The following is a 23,809-nucleotide window of genomic DNA, read 5'->3' on the forward strand; positions in this document are numbered from 1 at the left end:
TCTCCTACGCACTCCTAGTTTTTACATTTTTCGTGCACATGATTGATTGTGGGTTTCTAAAGCGCTAGAATCGACTCCCGAAGGAGTATCTCTGCGCTGTAGACCGCTGGGGAACCCGTCCTGGCTTTCCCTGTGAGATGGTCCCTTCTGGGTACCTCCAAGGTGAAACCAGGCATCCCCGGCGTATGTGGGGGGGCCGTTGTGGAGATGAGGCAAGCTAATGCCCAGAGTTGCCGAGTGTGATCCCTAGTTAGAGTAGGCACCGAGGTGAGAATTATCAAGTCCATTGACCCTGGTCCAAGACCCTGCCGCGTCGGGAATTGAACCCTGGTCCCGGGCCGTCCTCTGCTCCCGGGTCTGCCGCCTCTAACCAGTGAGCCACACCACTCATAGGGTATAAAGTTGATTAGTTTTATTGGGTTGAGAACAACATGTGTATCAAGCAATACTGAAGAAAGCACAATACATAAAAGTGCAGGTGAAGCCTACCTGACCGCAGATTCTGAATAACGAATCCTAGATAAAAGACCTTCCCTTAAGCGCCAACTTTACAAATCGTGTGACCTTGTCTAGACTCTGGATAAACTGCTGTAAATATAGAAAGGTTGCTCTGCAGTTAGTGATCCGCAAAGTGCCCATCCTGCCGGGGGCGATAGAAGGGGAATGTGCTATAACCGCTCCAATCTTATAATAAATTAGGTTCATATATACTTGAAAGCAGCATCAGATAGCGCTCTAATCCAGGGCAAGATTTGATCAAAACAAAAGTCATTACTGTAGGGGTTTCAACTTCAGATCCCCCTGCTGCATAACTCTTCTTTTCATGAATGCTTTTTTTGGACCATAGTTTATCAGATTTAATAATGTTCCTGGGGCTGAGATACAGTTCTGGATTACCTAATTTAGGACAAACGTACTTTACATAACCATTTAACTTTATTAGAAGAACCCAAATGCATACAATGCACGATCTTCTCCTGGGTCAAAATGGCCACTGGAATAAAACAGAGTGAAATCCAAAGAGGAGTGGCAGATATTTCGTTAAATTTCCTCAGTTACTCTAGTCCCAGCTCCTCATAGCAAATAAAGCGGGGGCACTGTGCAGGAGGGCAACAAACGTGCAACATCTGTTTTCGTCACTTTGCAGACTTAACCTGTGGGTCCCCATACTCCTTCACTATATGAGGCAACTGATGCACATTTACTGTTGTAAATAATCTTCATGTACCTCAAGGGTTTATTCCCTCTTTTGGAGGGGAAGTTAAAAACTGATCATATAATTGATAGACGTCTAACTTGTAAGAAATATGCCCACTTTGTGGTATTATTGGTGAACTCACAGCTGTAAGAAAGAAGTCCTTTTTAGATAACTGGTTATTGATATTAAAAAGTTTAGATTTAGTGTACTTGGCTCCTAAGGTTAAAACAAAGGTCTTGTAAACGTTGGTGGTAAGGTCCTTGCTGTCCACGAAAGCAACATTACATTCTATTAAATCATTTAAGCCATGAGTATTGCGGGACAACAAACTGCATCACCTGGATATAAAACCACGTGTACAAAGTTGAAGCCCACCCTCTGGGTGTCTTTGTCTTGTCGGGCACCCATCAGTTGCTGTTCCAATCAATAGCATGAAGAGTAAACAAAATGGCAGCTAACGCATAATCCTGGTGGATTCCCCGGAATCAAGTAAAAAATATCATAGTACTCAAAACCTGGTCCAAACCTCACATAGGCTGTTAAGATGCAATGGAGGCAACTCAAAAAAGCAACCTTAAACACCTAAAATGTCAGACCCTACCCCCCAAGTCCTTAAGATCGACTGAAATTTCCACCTGTTTACCCTATGGAAGGCTGAGTTCTACAAAAGCTAAATGTAGAGACCCCTTCTGGCTCTCGTAAATTTACAAGACAGCAAGTGGAGGTTCTGACATTGTTCCACGGTTCCCAATCATGTTCTAAATCCACCTTGATATTCAATCATAATGCCATGGGAGACAGCCCATACTTGAATTCTATCCATCACGATTCTGCCAACTTCTTTAAACCGTGGACTCAATCAAAGAGATGGGTATACAGCATTTAAGGATTGAGGGGGTCCAAGAATGAGGAGTGTTTTCAACACACGTGGGGTTCAAGACATTCAGCAGTTAAAAAGTTCTACTTAAAGGGGGCACCGGGACTCTGGACTCATCCAGCCCGTAAGCTTTGGCCTGATGGACCATTATTGAAGACTTCTTCAACTTCAGCCAGAGTAAAATTAAATTTGTTGTGTGTTTGGAAGAGATTTATACAACCACAAAAAATATGGATCAGTCTAAAGTCCTTCACGCATACTTCTGCCTTAATATGTACACACATACGTACACGATAACGGTCATCAACCCTGTGAAATTAACTAGCATTGCGAAGCCTCCAAAAAGCAGCAGTGTCATCAGTGGCACGAGCTGTGCTTACATTTTCCCATGTTTTGTGTTTCAAGATGAGCTGGTGTCACTAGTGTAATTCTTCTAATCATAGATGCACTTATCTATTCATTATGATTAGGGCTCCCAGGTTTATTGTAATTTTTTTATTTAAATTTTTCGTCTGTATCCAGATGGATTTTTTTGCTCATTTTTTTATGTATTTATCCATTTTGAGTTTGTGTTTTCTATATAAATGAATCTGCAATGGGTATTTTTACACATTTATTTGACTGATAAATGTATACTCGCATTTTAATGTCCAAAAGGTTTCACCCACATACAGTGCAATAGCGTTATCTGAAAACACTTGCATTGTAGAATAGCATAAATAACTGTAGATCTGCACTTAATTTAGCTTAATAAGGAAATATATTTTCTTTTTTCATCTCACCTACCTCTCAATCTGTACACCTACTAACCTGGCACTCATGATTGACAGTAGGATAAAATCATCCAAAGAAGACCTATTTTTCGTATTTTTATGTCTTTTAAAAATAAATACAAACAGGAAAATAAATAGTTTTTGGTCTTTATTTATCTGTAAGAATCAGTGAAAACTGGGAGACCTAATTATGATTGCTCGGGGAATGCTTTAAAGCAACCCTCAGTTTACAATCTGCCTTACTCCAGGCCTTATAAGACCATTTATTGGAAACATAATGGTGCCTACTATGTAGGGATTACAGCAAACAAATGATGGACGGAATGCTGACAATGCAAACACTCTCCCCCAGTCAAAAGATCTGGGTTAAATCTGTCTTTCTTTTGCTCACCATGCCACCCCAGTTTGGACCCAGCCATATGCAAATCAGTCTTGACCCAGTGCCCCATGGGAACAGTCCAGACCGAACTGCCAGGCCAGGTCCTCCCTGTACTGGAAACAAGCATCCTGGGACCGGTTTCAGGGTATGTCACCCTTCTTCAGCCAGGCTTGCTTGAATCCAGTGGCACAGTGAGCAAGGGACCCATGTCTGAGCATACCCATCCCACTTAAGGCGATAAGTGTTACAGCAAACATAGTGTTACAGCAAACAAATAATACTATGTAGGGGGACCGCCTATGCGATAGATGAAAAAGCGTCCATAATATGACAGCCACTATGTAGGGGGACCGCCTATGCAATAGATGAAAAAGCGTCCATAATATGACAGCTAGTTGGCGTATCAGTCCGACATATGAAAACCATGCTGTAGCAGTGAGGATCTTTTTTAGGTCTCGCCTGTCAATGCGCATGCGCATTGAGCAGAGCGAGACTATGGGGGCTTAAACAAAGCTTACCTACACTGGCGATTCACTGGCGATTTGATGAAGTGCATGTGCACTTTTAACTCAATGCGCAAGCGCAATTAGTTAAAATGCGCGTGCACAGCATCAAATCGTCAGCTTAGTGCCGCCAGCAGCTCTTCCCGCTCCGCCCCCTGCTGCATCAAAGGCTTGGCTCTGTGCCTCAGCCCAGCCATTCTCCTCCCCTAATTACCCCCTGCGGCATCAAAGGCTTTTTCACGGCCGGCCGGCCGTGCTTTCAGTTCACGGCCGGCCGGCCGGCCGTGTCTCCTTTTCTTTTTTTTTTTTCATTAATTGAATGTCTTCCAGCAAGCTCTCCTCATCCGTAGCTTTAGGTGTGATGACAGCATTTCCTTATAAGATTACTGCTCTCTTGGGAATATATGAGGGCAGGAAGCCTTCTGAATTCGGCTGATCATTATCAGAGAGTGTTTTGGTGAAAATACGGGACTTTTCTTATGCGTGCTGCTACAAAAAGAGCTCAGCTCTCCTTAGCTACGGGAAAGCTGTTTGGCTTACTTCTGCTCGCTCAGCCAGCAATTGTGCCATGTGGTGTGTTTTTAGCTTTACTAGCTCATTGGTGTGTACTGGCTTGCCACTTTGCTGGAATAAAGTACCGGCCATAACGCTGAATACGACTTTCTTTTAATTAGTTCACCAGTTTGCTGCCAAGTGAATTTGAGAGTAATAGTGGCAATCATGTTTGAATCTGCATAACGTGAGCGGAATAAGCTTGCAAGCCGCAATCACCCCACATCCACCACATCCACCACCACATCCACCACCACCTCCACATCCACCACCACCGCATCCACCACCACATCCACCACCACATCCACCCTCACCCTCACCCTCACTCACCCTCAACCCCTCACCCTCAACCCCTCACTCACCCTCACTCTCACTCACCCTCACTCACCCTCAAACCCTCACCCTCACTCACCCTCACCCTCACTCACCCTCACCCTCACTCACCCTCAACCCCTCACCCTCACTTGCCCTCACCCTCACTCACCCTCAACCCCTCACCCTCACTCACCCTCACTCACCCTCACTCACCCTCACTCACCCTCACCCTCACTCACCCTCACTCACCCTCACCCTCACTCACCCTCACTCACCCTCAACCCCTCACCCTCACTCACCCTCACTCACCCTCAACCCCTCACCCTCACCCACCCTCACCCTCACTCACCCTCAACCCCTCACCCTCACTCACCCTCAACCCCTCACCCTCACCCTCACTCACCCTCAACCCCTCACTCACCCTCACTCTCACTCACCCTCACTCACCCTCAACCCCTCACCCTCACCCACCCTCACTCACCCTCACCCACCCTCAACCCCTCACCCTCACTCACCCTCAACCCCTCACTCACCCTCACCCTCACTCTCACCCTCACTCACCCTCAACCCCTCACTCACCCTCACCCTCACTCACCCTCAACCCCTCACTCACCCTCACCCTCACTCTCACCCTCACTCACCCTCAACCCCTCACCCTCACCCTCACTCACCCTCACTCACCCTCACTCACCCTCACTCACCCTCAAACCCTCACCCTCACTCACCCTCACCCTCACTCACCCTCAACCCCTCACCCTCACCCTCACTCACCCTCACCCTCACCCTCACTCACCCTCCCTCACCCTCACCCTCACTCACCCTCACTCACCCTCAACCCCTCACCCTCACTCACCCTCACCCTCACTCACCCTCAACCCCTCACCCTCACCCTCACTCACCCTCACCCTCAACCCCTCACCCTCACTCACCCTCAACCCCTCACCCTCAACCCCTCACCCTCACTCACCCTCACCCTCACTCACCCTCACTCACCCTCACCCTCACTCACCCTCAACCCCTCACCCTCACTCACCCTCACTCACCCTCAACCCCTCACCCACCCTCACCCTCACCCTCACTCACCCTCAACCCCTCACCCTCACTCACCCTCACCCTCAACCCCTCACCCTCACTCACCCTCAACCCCTCACCCTCACTCACCCTCAACCCCTCACCCCCTCACCCTCAACCCCTCACCCTCAACCCCTCACTCACCCTCACTCTCACTCACCCTCACTCACCCTCAACCCCTCACCCTCACCCTCACTCGCCCTCACTCACCCTCACCCTCACTCACCCTCAACCCCTCACCCTCACCCTCACTCACCCTCAACCCCTCACCCTCAACCCCTCACTCACCCTCACTCTCACTCTCACTCACCCTCAACCCCTCACCCTCACCCACCCTCACTCACCCTCACCCTCACTCACCCTCAACCCCTCACCCTCACTCACCCTCACTCACCCTCAACCCCTCACCCTCACTCACCCTCACCCTCACTCACCCTCACTCACCCTCACCCTCACCCTCACTCACCCTCACTCACCCTCACCCTCACTCACCCTCACCCTCACTCACCCTCAACCCCTCACCCTCACTCACCCTCACTCACCCTCACTCACCCTCAACCCCTCACCCACCCTCAACCCCTCACCTCACCCTCAACCCCTCACCCTCAACCCCTCACTCACCCTCAACCCCTCACCCTCACTCACCCTCACCCTCACTCACCCTCACTCACCCTCAACCCCTCACCCTCACCCACCCTCACCCTCACTCACCCTCAACCCCTCACCCTCACCCACCCTCACCCTCACTCACCCTCAACCCCTCACCCTCACTCACCCTCAACCCCTCACCCTCACTCACCCTCACTCACCCTCACCCTCTCACCCTCACTCACCCTCAACCCCTCACCCTCACTCACTCTCAACCCCTCACCCTCACTCACCCTCAACCCCTCACCCTCACTCACCCTCAACCCCTCACCCTCAACCCCCCACCCTCACCCACCCTCACAACACATATTGTGTTACAATAGGTGTCACATTTGCGAAAGATAAAACTATTGGCATTGTAAATAATAAAGCTATTAATTTAGCTATTTTCAAAACAAGCACATAAATAAAAAATGTGTCCTTTACAATACCAATAGCTCAAACTTTCCTAATGCGAGACCTATTGCATTGCTGTGCTTCTCTTCCCTGCTGCACTCTCCTGCTCTCTAGAGATGTGGCCTAACGACCAGAGCTGCCATCTAAGTCACGTAAATACAAAACATGTTGCATTCCAAATGCTATAGGTGTCACATTCGCGAAAGTTATAACTATTGGCATTGTAAATGACAAAGCCATCAATTTAGCAATTTTAAAAACCAACAAATAAATAAAATATGTCATTTACAAGACCAATAACTCCAACTTTTCTAATGCGAGACCTATTGCATTGCAATGCTTGTTTAAGGCTGCAGTGGCATCAGTCTTATACCCCTGCAGACTGTCTGCCTCCCTCCAAGCCCTCTAGAACACGAGGTCTGATTATAGGGACCTGGCCCGACATAAGCTGCAAACCAGGGGTGATCACAATAGGATTGTGGGCACTGAAGTTGCTCTCCCAGATGTTATATTCTAAAGTTCTTTTTCTCAGGCAACCAGATGTAAAAATATGATCAGTTGTACTATTTCTACACAAGCAGTGTCTGTTCATGGAACTGGAGGTGCCGGGTTTCTGTTGGTTTTGTCTCATTCTGTATCATCCATCGTTAGGTCTGAGGTTCAACAACTCTGCTGTCAAAAAGACGTGTTACTAATACTATACAAAGATTGGGCTTTGCGTCTGCCACTTTCAGTCATTGGCGTTCTTCAGCCAATAATTTAAGACCCTGCCAATCACGTTTTGGCTCAACCCTTAGGAGTATTTATCAGGTGCCTGGATACCGTCTCGTGTGATTCTTGCGCTATACAGATCAATATAACATAATCATATCACCTAACACTATGGTTGTTAGAGGTTTCCTTCCACCGCCACTCCAGTGCTTGCATTGAACTTCATGAACTTCTTTACATATTTAGACCCTTCTGACGAATTCTGCTGACTCCCTCTTTAGTGAATTATTTTGATGTGCTGACATTGCTTGCGTTGTTACATTAAGGCCAGACCTTTTGGCTTTACCAATGCTTGTTTTAGGTCACGATGGTTACACTGAGTGTTTTGACCTTAGTTGAAACTGATTGACAAAAGCGACTCTGCTGGCTGTCAGACACCCCCTCCCGACCCCCATACCCAGCCAGTTGACCCTTCTTGGGTGGCATCGGAGGGGGCGCTTTTGCTTCATTAAGGGGGGTACGCGAGGGGGTGGTGTTGATTTTACAAGAAGCGTTGATGGATGGGAAGGGTCGTAAACAGTAATGTCGTAAAAGAAGCCCCAGGATGTAATCGGAATATGAAAGGCGCTGACGCATCTGGCCGCGGTAATTACAGCAGTTTACCTTTTTAGAGGGAACGCCAGCAGCCTCCTGACAGAACACGTCCCCCGGATTCGGCGCTTACATAAACATGTCTGTCACTTGTCTTCGGCCTCCTTCCGTAGTTGTCAACACAAGGTGCTTTTACATTTCTCGCAAATGTGTTGTTACTTGAACTACAGAAAAAGTAAAAAATGGGCTGCGCCTGTAAGACGCCAGGGTACTGTTTTTTATTATTATTATTTTGTTTCTGAATGGCTTTTGGAGAAATGTGGCATTGGTGTGCACTGTGGCGATAAAGCAGCAAGGCAAAACCCATCAAGCTGCAATCATTGGACCACACGCAGCCCCAAAGGGCCAGCCTCTGGAGTAAAGAGCTGCCGACTTTGGAGCTGGGAAACCAAATTCGACCCTCGGCGTCGACTCAACAGCCTGTGATTCTGGGCAAATCACTTAATCTCCCCATGCCTACCAAAAAGTAATGTGTTCTTATCATGAAATGCAACGGGTGCTCCTGTAAAGCACTCCAATACCCTCCGGTTGAGTTCCCCGCTATATAAAATGCAACAACAACAAAAGTCACACCCTCGTAAAGGCAGAGTTTTCTGTGCTCTCTGTGAGGTGGACAACAAACGCTTCTTGTTTACTATTGAAAAATAGAGGTTTTCGTGGCACTGTGATAGCACTCGCCTACGTCCAGTGAGACTGTTGGTATTTTCTGAGCGGCACATGCCTACCTGCTTGTGTGTCTGGAATGTGGAGGCGTCCATTCATATTTTCATATTTTCCACCATCCTTCCCGGAGTGCACACCTCTGCCTCACAGACACATCTCCAGGGCACAGATGTCCCCGCTCAGTGCACAGCTGTTTTTAACATCACCGGCCTGTTTGCGGTTGCTTTCTTCAGCAGTAATGTTCAGGCCCGCCAGAGACATTGCCTTAAAATTGTGTTAAACGCGTTTTATTACCCCAAGAACTTCACACTTCCACCTCCTGTCCGATCTCTTGGTGCAGTATTCACTTCTCAAATGTTTTGCTCAGAAGCTCCGCTCGAAGCACGGTATTTACATACCTGCCCCCTCGCCCTCTTTTACGGGTGACAGATTCTTTTACCCCCTTCGTGCACCATATATAGACTGTATTTAAAAGCTCTTCCTATTAGACCCTCTGATAATGTGCTTTGTAATTGGAATGTCTACAAGCTATGCTGTTATCACTGTGTTTAGGTGGATTACCCACAATGATAAGCTGTTTTTAGGTCTGAGTTGCCAATGAAGCTGTCTAGGAAAAAACTGAACTAATCCTATTCTCTCCAAAAAGTAACCATCGTCCAATCCAAGAGTGGCTCAAGAATCTGGTTGCCCTAAACTACCCCTTACCCTATCCGACTCAGTTAAGTCTCTAGGCATCACTCTTGAAAAGAACTTATCAATGGAGGCTCACATCAAAAACTCTGCAAAAAGTGTTCTCTTCTCTCTAAAACACCTCAAGAAACTGAAACCTTTTCTACCCCACAATGACCTCAAGACAGTAGTCCAATTCCTAGTTCTCTCTAAAATCGACTACGGGAACGCCATCCTTACAGGGACTCCAAAAGCTCACCTAGCCCCTCTAAGAGCAGTGCTGAACATGTCCGCTCGACTCGTACCCGGAGTTAAAAGATTTGAACACATCACTCCAGCTCTCAACTGCCTCAATTGGCTTCCCATGGAAGGGAGATGTATTTATAAATTGGCCTGCATCACACACAAAACCCTTCACTCTCCTGACCCCAACTACTTAAATAACAAACTGAGTAGAGCATGTCAATCCAGAACACTAAGAAGCTCCAACTCACTCCTTATTCCTTTGAAATTGAAAAAGAAACCCACCCAATACCGATCGTTTTCTGGCAACGCTCCCAGGATATGGAACGCTCTCCCTGGAGTCCTCAGGTGCAACCCCTCCTTCTCCTGTTTCAAAAGGGACCTGAAACTCCATTTCCTAAACAATTACTTTCATGACCAACGTCAACTAACCTAGTCTTCTTTATCCGAGTTGTCTCCTCTCTCTCTTGACATTCAAGAAGAGTGGGTGACCGGACTAGGTCACTCTCGCCTTTTCTTTTATTGCTCTCTCCCCCTACGCTTCACTGCATATTTATTTCCCATGCTGTATTTTTTTCTGTGGTTTGCTTCCTTACTGCCGGCCTACTATGTAATGTAATATCCTTCTGCTGTTTACTGTGTGTATGTAAAGCGCTCTGATACTTACGGGTCAAGCTAGCGCTATATAAAACTTTTAAAATAAATAAATAGGACTTAATATTTTCAGCTCTTTAAACTACAAATTGGGCTTTGGCTCGAGGGCCACTCTTTCACCTCAAGCTATTGGCTAGTTGGCGCATCATACCACCTGCATGAGGGACTGCTTGAGTACACTCCATCAACACACTGTTTGTCAAGTTCTCTAGTTTATCTCCTGTAGACATTCAAGCCAGAAAGTAATCATTTTTTGTTACTTTTTACCCCAGCACTGGCAAAGCCTGTAAGGTAGGCTTTAATGTGATGAACATGTGTACCTGTATTTACCTGCGTTGGCACATTCAAGCCACAGTAATTGGCTTTGCCATTATTTTTACTATTGCTCCATGTAATTTGGTAATGTAAGGCTATCCAATCTACCGACCTTCCTAAAGATTGAAGGATTAACTCGTGACCTTGATGTAACCCTTGGTTTGGTAGCGAGTCCAATTCAGTGGGCCACCCTGCTGCCGCCATAATTAGATGTACTACCCTGGACCAGCCATATATTGGCTCTGTATTTAGATGCTCACCAAAAGGCTAACTTTATGGCACCGTGTACACAGTCCACAAGCGCCATGTTTCCTTTTTATTTAAATGCGTGGTTGGCACACCTCCTACATTCTCTGTATTTAGATGCCCTCACCACTTAGCCTCTTGTAGGTGCTGCTTTGAGATAATGTTCCCACGGGTCTTAGAGCTGGCATTAGTTTTGATGCATTGCTCAAAAGTCCAAGGTGACCCTAACTGTGCTGCGTCCATGCTTCAACAATACAGAAAATAACTATTAGTAAGTACACATGGTCTCAAAGGTGTATTAGAAGAGTGCCCCAGTAAAAGGGGAGCATGCTCCAAATAGGATGACCAGAGTCATGCAGAGTGATGTGCCAGACTTTTCCGTCACTACAACTTGGATGGTTGATACATGGCCAAACGCTAAGCAGCAAGGGGTTTCCATAAATTACAGAAATTGAGAAATTGAAGCAGGAGTTGAGACCTAGAGTGGCTTGCTGTGGTTAGCGAAGGGCTTCCCTGCTGAGCAGCATGAAGGGGTGGGTGCTTCATTCCTTTTAATATATAAATCTCGGGGCTCGTTCTGCTTATTCTCTTTCTTGGCTATTTCCTTACATAGTAAACACTGTTCACTGTTTTGCTTTGAAACCCAAGAGGTGGGAGTGAGGCTGTCACACTAGCAGAGGGTGCCCCTGGCATGACTGACTGGTGTGTTCACTCAAAACATGAAGGGTTATGAGAAAGGGGAGTGTAAAGATTCTCACACACGGTTGGTGGAACATTCACCGATTCGCGAGGGATCGCTTTGCGCCCCTTTGTCATTGTCAAGGATAAGGTGTGCGAATAACATTGGGAGAGGGGCACTGAGTGAGGGAGTGAGTGAACTGTAGTTATGGATTTGGGAAGTGAAAAGAAGGGCAGACTCTCAGGGCAGAAAACACAGAACTCTTCAAGCAGTCACTACTTATGGGAATGTGTCTCGTCTGCTGTAAGAGTTGCTGTTCCTTCCACACCCTCCCATTAATTCAATTTCTCCATACTAATAATTCCTTGATTTCTTCCCATTCATGCACAATCTCCCTTTAATATGTGCTTCTCAAATCCCTAAGCAATTTGTGTTCAATAAACTTTCTCTCTACGCACAACTTCCTTGACTCTTTCCAGTCTGGATTATGCTGTCTCCGTTCCACAGGGATGCTTCTAACTTGAGTCTCAACCTACATGTACTTTGCTCTTCATGCACTTTTATTCTTTTTCCTCCTACGGCTTTGACACAGATAACCAAACTGCGCTCCTGACCTTCCTGAAGATCTCAGACCCGGCTCTAGCATAGGGTCCTGTGTTCCTCTGGATGGTCCTTAAGCACTACTTGACACTCCCCACCAGCCACTCTGCTGGCAGTCGGAGTACTTCAAAGCTTGGACCTCTGCTCTGTTCTGGTGACCATGTCTTTTGATTACTTAATCTTTTTATTTCCTATGGAACACCAGTTTTCACATGATACCCAAACTTTTTCCTCCATTCCCAACTTCACCCTTCCTCGCCACCTCCAGGCCAAAATCAGGCTACTTCACACCCATAGTAACTGGATGTCCCTTCAGTCTCTGAAATCTGAACTAATCTTATCCTTATACACAGCCGCCATCTCTGCCTATCTTCTATCGTCTCTGTGTTCCTTCCCTACGGCCCCGTGTTTTGAAACCTGGAAATGCACTTCACCGTACCAGTTTAATTTTCTGCTTCCAACTTGTAATTATATTAAGCATCTGGCAACACATAAACTTTCTGCAAACCAAAACCCTTATAAACTTTAAGGCCCTATAGAAGCAGGACTATTTCGATAGCCTCAGCTTTGTTTCCCCAACTTAAGTCCCCTCAGCAAGCACATCACTTTCACCCTCTAGCCTGCTATTCTTCCTCCAGATGTCAACCTTCTCTTCTATTGAAAGGCAGGTGGTTCTTTGCTGAAAAGTCTTTCTGTTCACATAAAATGTTTTTTTCTAGCACTTCCTCAACAGTATGGCAGTATTCACATATTTTTCCCAACCTGCACCCTTGGCTCTGCCACCCATCACATCTTTGCTACCCACAAACTTCCACGTGCAGTGTGGATGGCTCAGCCTTCTCCATTAAAGTTCTCTACACAGAATTCCCATTACTTAGATCTTTGAGATGGGCTCTCCCCTCCATCCCCCGTGAAGGCCTACAGGCTCACTTCTTGGCAATGGAAATCCATACACAAGGCTTCTCCAGAACCTCTAGGGAATCTTGGAATATATTTTGAGGTCAGATCCGATACTACTGAAGTTTAAAACCAGAATTGTTCAGACAATCATATTACTGTAACACAAGGACGCCAGCAAGGATGCAATGGGGATCGGCAGCCAGCGGGCTATAGACGCATTCTGATAAGACAAAGCAGCATAAATACTCTGTTCTAAAGGATGTATTTCTACCCTAGACCTGGACTACACTTCAACAACTCTGACTCCATAGTAAGCCAGTTTCGCTCATCACCAGATAATTGAATGTATGGTGCGTCAAAATAGGAAAGAGGTAGCATGTGGTGCAGAATAAAACATAAAAAATGCATGGTTTTATTCTCCACATTTTATTCCTCAAGTCCATGAATTTGGTTTATGTATACAGTGATTGAGTACATAGCCCATATGTATTATAGTATTGTGTAGTGCCTATTATCTTATGTAGGATTCTAAAGCACTTGTCCACGCAATTACTGTGTACACCATATGGGTATGTGCTTGGAAGTGTGTTTTGTGCTTTGAGCCTATGTGGGAAATGTTTCCATGTCATGCTTGATGATCACCGAGGTGCAGTTTTCATGGTATGAGACGCAGCACTTAGCTGTGTGATGCAAGTGTGAGAGATCTGTGCACATTTTTGAAATTTGTGTTATACTGGCCGCTTCGATGAGGTCAACAGGTGTGTTAAGTCCCTTTATTATGTTGGTTGTTTATATTTTCTATTCTCCAAGGCTAGAGTAACTTTCCTGCAATTTGTGGTTTGAATCTTATGTCATTAAGCAGGTTGCTTGTCTTCAGGTGCAGAGTGGAAGCGGTCACTTCTAGTACTGGTTAGAGAGGCATATTGTATGGTTTGGATGGTGCAATTATATTACAACCATTTGTCAAGGTCATTGCAAAGTTATGTTGGGGGTGGAGCACACCAAGATTGGTCAGGTACCTCTGTCTCTTGTTGTTTGAGTTACACACCAGAACTATGCAATTACCACCATTCTTGCAGTCTTCCATCACCTCAGCTCTCCTCTTGCAGTCCAACTTTTCATAGATCTTCACTTGCAGGTTATGCTTTTTCAGTTTTAGCCCCAAAATATTGGTGTACTGTTGGGTATCAAACTTGCATTCTCCCATCTTATTTTACAAAAACAATTAACAATCTTCCTCTTCTACTAAAAGTCATGTTTACCTGATTCTTAATTTTTTTTATGCTAATGCAAGAGAACCTTGGATATGAGTGCTTTAAAAGTCAATTTAACATAATATGACAAGATGTGCTGATTGGAATGGTTCATAGCTGCGTACCATGTTTATACTGGTAGAAGGGTTATTTTTTTGGGTTCTCTCCCAGAGTCAGCAGTTGATGTAATTATCTTGGGAACAACCTAGTGCGGCTTGTACCACGAAAGCAAAGCCTTCAATATATTTCATATTGTTATGCGGTATAACGATGTGTGGTACTAGCCTGGAGTCAAGTGTCATATTTTGTTTGTATTGTTAAAATTACATTTGTTGGTATAGTGTTCCTTTTCCTTGGGCAGGCCCTACAGACGCTTCAGAGTGCTTTGAGCATTGAAGGTCTAGGTACAGGTAACTAGTGAAGTGTTTGCAGGACTGGTGTCCTGGGTTTACTGGAGTAAAGGCGTATGATGAAACAGAAGGACACCAAGTTGTAGACGGCAAGCACAGTCTGGCTTGACGATCACAAGAATTAGGCTAGCTTGTACTTTGTGTTGGTATCTAAGGTATGGAAAGATGCATCCCAGTTCATTTTTTAACCCCTTGTCTGCGGGGGCACATTCCCCCGCTGTGCTGGGGGGCAGGGGTGGGGGGCGCGTACAGCGCCCCGGTGCTCATGACGAGGTCAGCTCGTCATGAGCTACGGCGTTCCGGTGCTCATGACGAGCTGAGCTCGTCATGGTCACACCCGTTCCCATGGAACATTCAGCACAGCAGGGGAATCAGCCCAGCGTGCGAGCGTTCCACGGGACGGGCGCGGTCATGACGAGCTGAGCTCGTCATGAGCACCGGAGCGCCGTAGCTCATGACGAGCTGAGCTCGTCATGAGCACCCAAGGGGTTAAAAGGTGCTTCTTGTGACTTTATTAGCATGCAGTATCCGGGAAATATGTGATTACTATACTTACTGCCAAGTTTCTCAGTTATCTTGATGTAGCTGGCTCGGCATCAGGTTCCAGGGACCATATGTCTGTAGGCTGCATCAAAGGGACGGGGGCAGTGACCAAGTCTTTATTTGTTTAGTCTTCTGGGACATCCATTTTTAAAATGTGTGACATCTGCCTAGCTGTAACATGTACGCTTGAACAAGCTCATCGGGTCCAGTTAAGAGGGTTAGGTAGAAGTGGAATAGGAGAGTAGAGATGATTGATCCTGGAAAGGTACCACAATGCTGAGTGTGAGTGGCAGATATGAAAGGTGATAGCAAGGTTGAGGTATTCGTAGGCAGTCTGGGAGATGGTGCCTATGGTCGTGCCTATTCTGTATTGCCTCTGGGACCACTTTGAGAACGTTGTTTGAGATGGGCAGGATGCTGCAAAGCAGACCTTGTTCTCAGCCTGAACATTGAGGACTCTATGGCACAACAGGACAAGCATTTGCAAAGCAATAGGTGTCCAATTGCGAGATTTTGACCTATTGGTATTGTAAATGACGATGCCTTTTGTTTGTGTTTTAAAAGCCTGCAATAATAAAAGGCATTGTCATTTACAATACCAATAGGTCAAAGTTTCTAAAATGCGAGACCTATTGGATTGCAAATGCTAGTGGTTTACATGTGCCCCATGCTGGCTATCATGTTAATTGAGGCCACGCCCCTTTCTTTAGACGTGCTGTGTCTAAAGAAAGATCTGCGACCGCTATTAAAGTGAAAGCGCGATATGGGGCGCTTTTACCCAAAAAAACATTTGTGTATCAAATGCTTTTGTTTTGTAAAAGCACCCCGTAAAAGCGTGCATGGCGCGCTGAATGTTGCGCGAAAGTATGAAGTGTCTGCAGTAGGAGAAACCATTAAAGAAAATAATGCTTAGAAAGTAAATAAGATGTACAGTGTAAAAACTGAAGTAAAAGGGTCAGTCCTCATGGGAGGTTACAAATGAAGACACAGCGGTACTAAGGAAGAGCTAACAAGCCTATTAACAAATCAGAAGCCAGCATTTAGGAAGGACAATGACACAAGCCAATGACAAATATGGGCGGAGAGTGGGCAGGGCTCATACTTCTGTGCAGCTTGGCTTCAGAGCAGCGCATGCGCTGCCCAGGCTCGACCTAAAAAAGGAAAAAACATCCCACCTCCAATTAACACGCTCTACATAGAGAGTCAAATACAGTAATGAATAGCACAAAAAGAATATAATAAATGGAATATATCCAATGATTGTCTTTATTTATGTGTTATAAATCATTGCTTACGTTTTAAAGCATGAGAACATATGTTGGTAATATAGTCATAGGAGAACCATCTCACCCTCACCCACCAAACTCATCGTACTCACAGACTACAATTATACCACTGATGTTTAGCGCATCTTACAATAACGTACTAAAACAGTAGTGTACTGTGTCTCCGTGACATGAAGCACCAATCCATACATAATCTTTGAATGCTTTGTATAATTGGAATACGTTCTTATTGCTTCTCCAAACATAGTGGCCTGAAAGGGCATTCGCAGATCTCTATGGAACAAATCCTGTTGCACTTTATAGTCTAATCAATCAAATTCATTGTATCTTGTTACTATCCATATCGTTAGATACACATTCTTCCAATGTTATGTCACAAAGACAGTGGTGCCGACGCGCGTTTCGGTGTAAGGTGGCCAACTGACCACACATGTTCAGGGCACAGAAATGGATCCAACATGGAATAAAATAACATTGGGAGAAAGATGGTTCACAGCCCACCGGCCCTCTGTGTTGGTAGATGAAGTCCAGCCAAACTCTTCAGAAAGTCAAAGAAAACTGCAAAATGAAGAGAAAAGGCAATTTCTCATAGGCCTGAGTGAGCCTATAGACTGTGTTTATTGTTTTGTTAATGGGAGTGGCGACCTGCTGAGGCTTTTTTCCTCGACCCTGACTCTTGCACCTACTCGTACTCTATGCTGGGCCCGTGTTCAGGGATCAACATTAGCCCGGTAGCACCTTTCCTTGAGGTCTGACTAGGATTGCTAATATTTTTGGAATAGATGTATGCTATTGGTCTATAGGTTCACTCAAGCCCATGAGAAATTACCTTTTCTCTTCATTTGGCTTTTTTCTTTGATTTGAGAAGTTTTGCTGGACTTCGTCTACTGCAAAAAGAACAATTGATGGACAGAATGCTGCATAATGTCAAACATCCATCCCAGTACAGATATATGGGCCTAAATCCATCATTTGCTTTGCTCCCTGTACCATTCCAGTTCAGATCCAGCCATATGCAGATCAGTCTTGACCCTGTTCCCCAGGGGACCAGTTCAGCCCGAACTGCCAGGCCAGGTCCTCCCTGGACTGGAACAAGCATCCTGGGAATGGTTTGGGGGCATCACCCCCTCATTAGCCAGGCTAGCTTGAATCCAGTGGTGCAGCGAGCAAGGGACCCAAGTCTGGGCATACTCTCCCCAGTTAGGGCGACAAAAGCAAAAGGAACAACGGATGGATGGAATGCTGAACAATGCAACCATTTCCCCCAGTCACAAAGATCTGGGTTTAATCCAGAGTAGTTTTGCTCCAATTAGACACAGCATTCAAAGATTATGTATGTATTGGTGCTTCATGTCACAGTATACTATTGTTTGTGTGTTATAGTAAGATGTGTTAAGCATGAGTGGTATAGTTGTAGTCAGTAAGCATGAGGAGTTTTAGTGGATGAGGGTCTGACTGTTCTCTTATGACTATATTTCCAAGGTATGTTATCATGATTAAAAAATTAAGAAACGATTTATAATGTATAAAAAAAGAAAATCATTGGATATATTCCATTTATTCTTTTTGTGCTATTCATTCCTGTATTTGACTCTTTATGTAGAGCGTGTTAATTGCACGTGGGTTATTTTTTCCTTTTGTCTTCCCTGTCCCGCTCTATTATCTGTCATTTTTGGGGAACTCTTCATTTCATTTAGATGCTATACAGTCTGTGGATTCATCAGTGGCTATCCACCACCACGCCGGACTTCCAACCATGGGCTTTTCATGGCGTGTACTTGCAAACTTGATGGGCATGCCTTTTGATGTCTCATGCCTGTTTGACGAGACAGCTGACTCAGCCATACAGCACTTTAAGGGCTGGTTACACCTTGATCCTTAGCAGTGACCTCCCCTGTCTACCATTGCCACTGGCAATACAGTAACTGTCTTGTCTATTCCAGGGGTGTGCCATTACTCCAATATCCACCCTCCCAGCCGATCGAACAGCAGCCAAACCAGTTTCTCTGGCAATACTGAGGACATGTTGGATCTCAGGGTCACACCAGCCAGCACCGCCCCTCCTCCTACTACTTTTCCGCTGCACCACACGCAAAACTGCTTTGGATGACCCTCAGGAGATCACAGGCATGTTTTAGAGGGAAGTACATAAGGACCCTAGCAAGCCATCAGTATGGAAGATGGGTTCTCTGGATCATGGAAAAGGGATATGGCCTGTATGTCCAAGAATTGCCCCTCCTATTTCCCTAATCCCCTTTGCTCCTTTAGGCTGGTATGTTTATCTCATCCAACAGAAAGTCTTGGCCCTTCTGAGTAAGCGGGTGGTGGCACTAGTTCCAGAACAAGAGATCAGGCAGGGAAGTTACTCCTGATAATTTCTTGTACCCAAAAGGACTGCAGGATTAATTTTATTCTCGAAAATGAGGTTTTGAATGCTTTACTTCGGAAGGAGAAATTTAAGATGCTGTTGCTTACCAAGTTCTTTTAGCTCTGGAAGTGGGAGAGTGGATGTGTCTGTTGACTAACAGGGCGGCTATTTTCACATACTGATCCCTCAGTCTCACAGGAGGTACCTGCATTTTGTGGGGGGTTCTTCCCAACACCAGTTTTCAGTCCTCTCATTCAAGACAACATTGGAACCTCATGTCTTTGGCAAGGAGATGGCTGCTATGGTGAATTGTTGCAGGATGGGGATGTCCATATTCCCATACCTCCACGATAATCCGCTGAAGTTGGAATCGCAGCAGCTGGTGTTGGACCACGACTTCCTTCTGTCCGATTTGGAGTCATTCATCAAGCTGCTCAAGTCACAGCTGGAGCCATCACAATTATGCTTCTTCATCAGATTGGTGCTGGATATGATGTGGCACTGGGCATTGCCACCACCCCAGAGGATTCAGGACATTAAATAATTGATCCCTATATCTTTTGGGATAAAGACCTCTTCTTCCTTTCTTGACTGTCCGCTGCCTGTTGGACCTCCTTGCCTCCTGTCCTGGTATTCACCCACAACCAATGGCACATTAATGCCCTACATTACGGTCTCCATTCCAAGTTCAGCTTAGGAGCCGACTCTAAGATAACATTCACATTTTCCTGGAGACAGCAATAGATCTTCCGTGAAGTTTCATTGACTAGGAATTTCATAGGTGGGAGATTCTTCTGCCCTCGACCAGCAATGGCCAAGGTGGTGATACATTTCCCCACTTTAAGGTGAGGGGCTAATCTGGATGATTTTGGAGACCATAGCACTCTGGTCTTCAGCAGAGCAGCTGTGTCATATGAACCTGTTTGAGCTGCGCACCATTTATCTGACACTGAAAGTGTTCTTTCCATCCCTTCATGGTTTATCAGTCCAGGTCCTCATGGACAACAGAATTTCGGTGTTGCCCCTGTAAACTTCCCTGAACATTAGCACCTTGACCTGTGTCCTATGTCAGACCATGAGTGGCATCTCCATCCGAAGGAGGTTTAGTCTGTCTTCCCTTTTTAGACACACCTCTGTGGATCACTTTTCCATCCTGGAAGAGTACTCACTGCCCTCTATTTTGTGCCCTCCCAATTACCACTGCAGGTGGCTCTAGAGAACGTATTTCCTCTGATGTGGGACTTTCCCCTCCATTAGGTATTTCCTCACATCCCTCTGATTCCTCAGTTCCTGTTGGAAGTTACTGCAGGATTGGACACCTGTGATTCTGATCATGTCAGTCTGGCCATAGAGGATATGATACACGGATCTAATGCGTCTGTCTCTGCGTCTTCCTATCCCAACTTCCATCCTCTCGCCGTCAGAGTGGTATGTTCCACACCCCAAACTTTAGAGCCTTCACCTTCATGCCTGGATATTGAGCAGGGCATCTTAAATTCATCTGATTTACCCACCGAGATTGTGTTTTTCATCCTATTTGTATGTCATCCTGCTCTACAGCTACCCGTGAGTAGCTCTCTATTGACAGCTCAACCTAGTTGATGGAAAGCTTTTGTTTGGTTTTATTAGATAGGTTTACAAAATTGAAAACAATTATTTAAATGTAAAATGTCTGATTTCTAACCTGCAAAGCAGGAGAAATAATGAATGTAATGCTAAATTAAATGGCTGTTCATGCTGCACTGGGGAGTCTTATTACTGATTTTCTTTTCTTTCTTAGGTGCCAGGTTTAAAACCTTAGAAGTATTTTTGAAATGGCTAGCTACTATTTTTCCCGCAGACTGTCTCAGAGTCTAGGTCCACTCCCTCTCCCGGATTGGGAATCCAATCGGCTGCTAAGCTTTCACTTTTTTTCACCTCTAGGAAAAACGTAAGGCAAGGAAACTCCACTTTGCCCCTCACCTAACTATTAACATAAGCTGTTTTGTCATGGAAGTAAGTTTTCTCAACATTTTTAAAAAGAATCAATTTGACTTCTTAAAAAACATCACTTTCAGGAAATGTGAGATCTACAGTGAACTGAAGTGCCATCCTTCCCAAACTGGGAAACAATCTGCTCACTATAGGCCTTCAAATTCTACATGACCTAGTTCTGATCCTCCTTAACTGGTGACTTGGAGCTCACATGAGCACGCATCAGAAATGCTGTTGTGCAAAGTCTAAGCTTTAGGGGCACAAAAATTGGGCAATAATCTGTGTGTGTGTGTGTGTGTGTGTAGTATAGTATAGTATAGTATAGTATAGTATGTGGAGAAGTGTGGCTCACTGGTTAGAAGCGGCAGACCCTGAGGCAGAGGTCTGACCAGGGTTCAATTCCCGACGCGGCAGGGTCTTGGGCTCAATGTCCACGGACTCGATAATTCTCGCCTCGGTGCCTACTCTAATCATGTGTCCCACTCTGCAACTCTGGGCAATAGCTTGCTTAATCTCCACAACGGCCCTGAAAGCACTGGGATGCCTGGCTTCACCTTGGGGGTGCACAGTAGGGGGCATCTCACAGGAAAAGCCAGGAAGGGTTCCACAGCGGTATACAGCGCCAGGATGCCTGAAAGGTGATAGTGCGCTTTACAAGTATGCATACATACACATACATACAGTATGGACTATTGACTGATCTGGCATTTAGAGGGAGTGGCATACAAATATATCAAGTTTACACATGTGAATGAAACAATACAACATGCTTGTTTGTTATATGTTAGTGCAGTAAATGTAACGTCAAAACATTTTACATCTAGGATTATCTCTAATTGCAGATGCAAGAGCTGGAGCAGAGGGTTTTTGAGGCTGAACTGAGAGCAGAGAAGGCGGAGAAGCAGGTACAGTATTTCCTAATGACTGTATTTTTGACATTTGACGGCAGGTGTCTCAAAAGAAGCACTGTCATTGAATCAAAATCCAGACTTCTCCACTTAGAGGAGGGCGTTCTAGCTCATGTTAGGAATAGGTAAATGAGTAATCGTAGTGTGGGTCTCGTTGAAGCTCTTATAGTGAGGTCATCAGACCATCGACACAAAGCAAGTGTGGAGTAGACTCAATTATTTATGCCTACTATCCCTCCTAGGGTATAGGCCATCAACGAGGACTCTCCAGCCATCACTGTCCTGGGCTTTTCTTTCAGTCTGACTCCAGGTGTATCCCTTCTTCTTGCAGTCAGCCTCGAGGCCTCTGCGCCGTTGATTCTTGGCCTCCCTCTTTTCATTTTCCCTTGAGGGTTCCAGGTGAGGGCTTGCCTGGTGTGTTTGATTGGGGCTTACAGAGGCTGTGATCTATCCAACTTCAGCATCTTTTCATGATTTCTTCATGAGCAGGGAGTTGGAAAATCTGCTGCCATAGGTTGTTGTTTCTGCAGGTGCTGGGCCTGCAGATATGGATGATTTTTCCTCAGACAGGTGTTGATACAGTTCTGGGCGTAATTGCTGGTGGTGACTGTTCTGCCAAGTTTCTGCACCATACTGAAAGACAGATTTTACTTTGGTGGTGAAAAGCATGATCTTGGTTTGCAGCATTAGGTCCTTGGAGCTCCAGATCTTCTTTAGCTGAATAAACGCTCCCCTGGATTTGCCGATTCTTGCCTTGACGTAGGCATCTGTGCCGGCCTGTTTGGCTGTAACACTGCACAGGTAGGTGAAGGCCTCAACCTCTTCCAGTGAATCACCTGCAAGTGTGACTGCATTTTTGCCGGCCGTGTTAGCCTTCAGGATCTTGGTTTTTCCCCTGTGGATGTTGAGGCCAAGTACCTCTGGAACTTCTTGGCAATGCAGACATGGTGATCTGATTCTCTTTGAATGGTCGGGTGACACCCACGTTGCTTTGTGCATTCTTTTATGTGGGACTACAGTACCACCTATCACCAGACTGTTCAGGGCACAGAGATCTGCGAGCCTTTCACCATTCTCGTTCATATCGCTGAGATCATGATTGTCCATGACTTCTTCGTACCCAGTGTAGAGTTCCCCATCAGTATGCTGAATTGTCTCAAGGCATTTCTCCAGGATGGACTGGAGTCTGTTGTAAAACTCTTCTTTTTCCTCTTGATTGATGTCATTTGTAAGTGCATAGCACTGGATAACATTCATGTTGATCCTCATTTTTTCGCTGTTATAATTCTGAGACCGTGGGCTTCCCATCCAATCGGAGCTCTGCTGGTGTTCGCATCAGTGCTAGTTCCTGAGTATATGGGGCGTTCTCTTCCTCGTGGCTAGAATACAGCAACATTTCTCCTTGAGTCAGTCTTTTGTGTCCGGACTGTGTTCATGAGTTCTCGTTGATGCCAATCAGGGCAAGGTGGTATTTTTTCATCTCCGCTGCCACTTGGGCTGTCTTGACTGTCTCATACATAGTCCTCACGTTCCATGTCCCGATGGTGATGGTCTATGTCGAAAGCAGGTGGATTGGCTTTGTGGCTTCCAGGGATCTCTGGCTTTCACTACAAGGTGTCATTTCTCTCAGTGAAGGAGATTCCTCTCTCTCAAGGCTGGTATGTCTTTTGGTTGAATTTCCACATATTCATGGTGTCAACCTTTGGAAATCATCTGCAGCCCTGTATTCGACTGCAATAATGTTTTCTTGCATGAAGTCCTGTGTAACCCTCAACATTCTGTTGCAGGTGAGAGCAATGGAAGAAAAGCTGAAACTGGCTGATGTGAAGACAAATGAATCTGAGAGTACCCTGTATAAGAAGTACCAAGAGCTCACCAGTGTTGTGCAAGAGAAGGAGGACGTCATTCGGAGAATGGAGACGCAGCTAGAGAAACAGGTAGATCATGAATTGTATATTAAGATAGCACTTCTCACAGAGAAGTCTTTCTCCGCCTCACTAAATGCCAGTCACTTTTCATTTCAC

General features: G+C 45.6%; 1 protein-coding gene across 2 annotated transcripts in view; it reads left to right on the plus strand.

Moving 5' to 3' along the window:
• The window catches only part of PLEKHH1 (pleckstrin homology, MyTH4 and FERM domain containing H1), a 375,057-nt gene that overhangs the window by 111,171 nt on the left and 240,077 nt on the right, over window positions 1-23,809 (plus strand). For both annotated transcript variants that reach the window (XM_078659588.1, XM_078659589.1), the window contains exons 3-4: window positions 21,720-21,782; window positions 23,573-23,722. In XM_078659588.1, coding sequence (XP_078515714.1) covers window positions 21,720-21,782; window positions 23,573-23,722 — 213 coding nt within the window. The remainder of the gene's footprint in view (window positions 1-21,719; window positions 21,783-23,572; window positions 23,723-23,809) is intronic.

Source organism: Lissotriton helveticus, chromosome 9 (genome assembly GCF_964261635.1).
Source record: "Lissotriton helveticus chromosome 9, aLisHel1.1, whole genome shotgun sequence".
NCBI lineage: Eukaryota > Metazoa > Chordata > Amphibia > Caudata > Salamandridae > Lissotriton > Lissotriton helveticus.